The sequence below is a fragment of the Charadrius vociferus genome, unplaced genomic scaffold (assembly GCF_000708025.1).
Source record: "Charadrius vociferus isolate BGI_N301 unplaced genomic scaffold, ASM70802v2 scaffold103, whole genome shotgun sequence".
Lineage (NCBI taxonomy): Eukaryota > Metazoa > Chordata > Aves > Charadriiformes > Charadriidae > Charadrius > Charadrius vociferus.
In genome coordinates, this window is record NW_009648061.1 from 864,651 (window position 1) to 867,987 (window position 3,337).

The window sequence follows — 3,337 nt, forward strand, 5'->3', positions numbered from 1 at the left end:
TTTATGTAATTTTGGATACACCTTGTGTAAGAGCTGTCCTCATCTTAAAAATAATGAAGTACATCAGTATGTGTCTAAATGAATAGTGGTGGGTAAAACCAACATAGTTAATAAGTGCCAGATTTAGCTCTCTCTTCCACCAAACCTTTTAAGCAAGTAAACCTTTTAAGTTAGTATCACTGCCTTTGTGGAGCTTTACAAATAAAAGCTGAGGAAGAAAAACTGAATACTTTGAATTGCTAAACAGCCAATTAAAGAAAGTATTGCTTACAACAATACTGATGAAGCATTGAGCCTAAATGAGATGTGAAGACTAAGACTAGGAAAAGATTCTTGAGCACTTGTCTTGATCTTGACCAGATCTTTAAATTCTTACTTTTTACAGACTAAGCTTTCAGTTAGCCCTTTGCCTGAATAAAGATTAAGGACAGCAGTAGTTTGGTGTGATCTTAGCTGTGGATTTGTTGCTCTGCCCCCCTTGCATTTCTCCTCTTCTAGGAAAAGTTCACTGTAAATGACAAGTAGGGTGATATTACTTAATGACATTATACCTGCCTAATTAATAAATTATTTTGTTAATATTTCAAGTGGTAAATAGACAGCATTGTACAATCACAGAATCATAAGTTGGAATGAGCCACTGTCATTCCTCATCTAACTTCCTGTTCAAAGCAGCTTCAACTTAATCAAGTTGCTCAGGGCTGTGACCAGTTGAATTTTAAGCACCTCCAATTGTAGAGATTCAGCAACCTTCCTGGAGAGCCATTTTCAATATTTGATCACCCTCATGATGAAAAAGTTTTTTCTTGTAGTGAGTCAAAATTTCCCATGTTCCAGCTTGTGTCAATTTACTCTTATCCTTCCGCTGTGCACCTTTAAGAAGAGTCAGGCCCCATCTTTTCTATACCTTCCCATTAGGTAGTTAAAGAAAACTATGTGATCCCCCCTTTTCTGCCCTCTCTTAAGGCCAAAGCAAGCCCGTTCTCTCAGCATCTCCTCATGTGTCGTGTTCTTCAGCCCCCTAATAATCATGCTGACCCTCTAGGGGACTCATTCCAGTCTTTTCTCTCTGTGTACTGAAGAGGTCAAAACTGGGCAAAGTACTCCAAATGTGTGCTCTCAGGTGCTGAATAGAGGGAGAAAATCCCTTCCATTGACTTTCTGACTTCATTTTTGCTAGTATAGCTCAGTATGTGGTTGGTCTTTCTTGCTGCAAGGGTATACCACTGGTTTGCTGTCCACAGGTCTTTTTCTTGAAAGTTGCTTTCAGTCTTGTTGCCCCCAACCTGTACTGCTGCACTGGTTATTCCATTCCAGATGCAGGACTTCCCATTTGCTTTTGCTGGACTTCATGATGTTCCTTTTAAGCCTGTTCATTTGTCCAGCCTGTTCAGGTCCCTCTGAGGGTGATGTGCCCTCCAGAATATCGAATACACCTGCCCCAGAGCAGTTCCTTTCTGCCTGTGAACTTGCTGAGAGTGCACTCCATCCTGTCATCCAACTCACTGATAAAAACATTGAACAGTGTTGGCTTCAGTACCTTTGAGAGACACCACTAATAACTGGCCTCCGGTTGGACCTTGCATCACTGATCACAGCCCTTTAAGCCTGGCAGTCCGGCCAATTATCCACCGACCTCACAGTTCACTTACCCAGTTTGCTCACCAATTTGGCTGTAAGAATAAGGTGGGAAACTGCATGAAAGGCCTTGCTCAGTGAAAAATAAACAACATCCACTCTTCTCCCCCCATGGAGCATCTCAGCAAATGGGACATACGCACAAGTGCAAGACCAGATGGGATGCATCCAAGGACTGGCTCATCTCCTCTCAAAGCTCTGTGCATTTGAGTCACCACTCTGCATACAGCACAACCTTTCCTCCTCACCTTCCCAGCTGTTTTTTCCTAAAGAAAATGGAGAAAATGATGTACCAGACATGTTTAGGATTTATTTCCTTAGCCCTTATGAATGCTCCTATTGCTTGTTTTCATAGAAAGTAAGTTCAAAGTTATTATTTTTTACCTTCTCATTCAAATACTAGATCAAAATATTCCCTTATGCTCATTTAGGTCTCCTCCACAGGCCATGTGCTGTGGTCAAGTGTATTTTACACATTTATAGTAACAAATATCACGCTATTAACGCAGTCATCAGAATCTAATCTTTTATTTACATTCTGCTTTTTATCCTCTTGAAAATGTGAAACTATCCTAGTTATCTGTAGAGTTTCCATTTTCTGTTTCCTATTTAATAAAAGCATTGGCCAAGAAAGGAAGAAGTTATAAATTAAGTCTTTACATTGGTTGTATATCTTTATTTAAACAGGTAAACATTCTACAAGTGTTTTAAAAGCTTGTACTTCGTTCATATGCACTTACATATTTGAAATTTATATATATTGTGAAGAAAAACATTTAAAGATCTGTTGTGACGTCATAAATTTTAGGACTTTATGTGGCTGGTGTATTTAGAACAGGTTGTGCTGAAGATTTGCATTGCTTGTTTCATATACAGCTAGATACCATTTAAAAAAGATACTGTCTTCAAATAACTTTCTGAGTTAGGTTGATATCAGGTGACTTGTGGTAGAAAGTTTACGACCTCAAAACTGTTTTATTTTAGATGTAACACAAAGCTCCTCTGCATTCAGACTATATATGACTACGTAAGACTACTAGACTGCATTAGTAAATGTATTTAAAGGAAAACTTACTAATTGCGTTTTTACACTTGGCTGCTTTTCTTGGGCAAAGCCTTTTGTGTTTGCTAATGCTGTTTCCTTCTGTTCATCCTGTAATAGATTTTGACCGACCTAGTGATCATGAAGAAGCCTTTGCTAGAGATCTTGCAGAATTTCCTTCTTTAGAAAATGGTGCCGGAACAAATGATGACGATGACTCAAGCATCGGTATGCCCATCCAGCAAAAACGAAAAAAAGAACAAGCATATTTCAAGGTGGATCATGCTTCCAGACAGAGTAAAGAGAGACCGTCCACTGCAGGGCTCTCCTTGCCTTTGACCAGTGACCAAACCTTTAATTTAATGAGTGGAATTGCTGGGGATGTCATCGCAGCTGCGGTGTCTGCTGCCATCAAAGACCAGTTGCAGTCCGCACAGCAAGCTCCCTCACATGCAGTGCCCAGTTTGAGCGAGGAGACAGACACAGAGGAAGCTGATGATTTTGAACTGCTTGACCAGTCCGAGCTTGAGCAGATTGAGAAAGAATTGGGACTTTCACAAGGCCAAGAAGCAGAATCCCAGGAAAAGAAAAAGTCTTCAGGCTTCCTTTCAAATCTGCTGGGAAGTCATTAACCTGGAAATTGCAGCTGGTAACATA

The 3,337-nt window shown here is 40.0% G+C and overlaps 1 protein-coding gene across 1 annotated transcript in view; it reads left to right on the plus strand.

Moving 5' to 3' along the window:
* The window catches only part of FAM134B (family with sequence similarity 134, member B), a 23,224-nt gene extending 19,887 nt beyond the window's left edge, over nt 1-3,337 (plus strand). Inside the window, exon 7 of the mRNA XM_009883737.1 lies at nt 2,801-3,337. Within this exon, the coding sequence (XP_009882039.1) occupies nt 2,801-3,312 (512 nt within the window). The 3' untranslated portion in view covers nt 3,313-3,337. The remainder of the gene's footprint in view (nt 1-2,800) is intronic.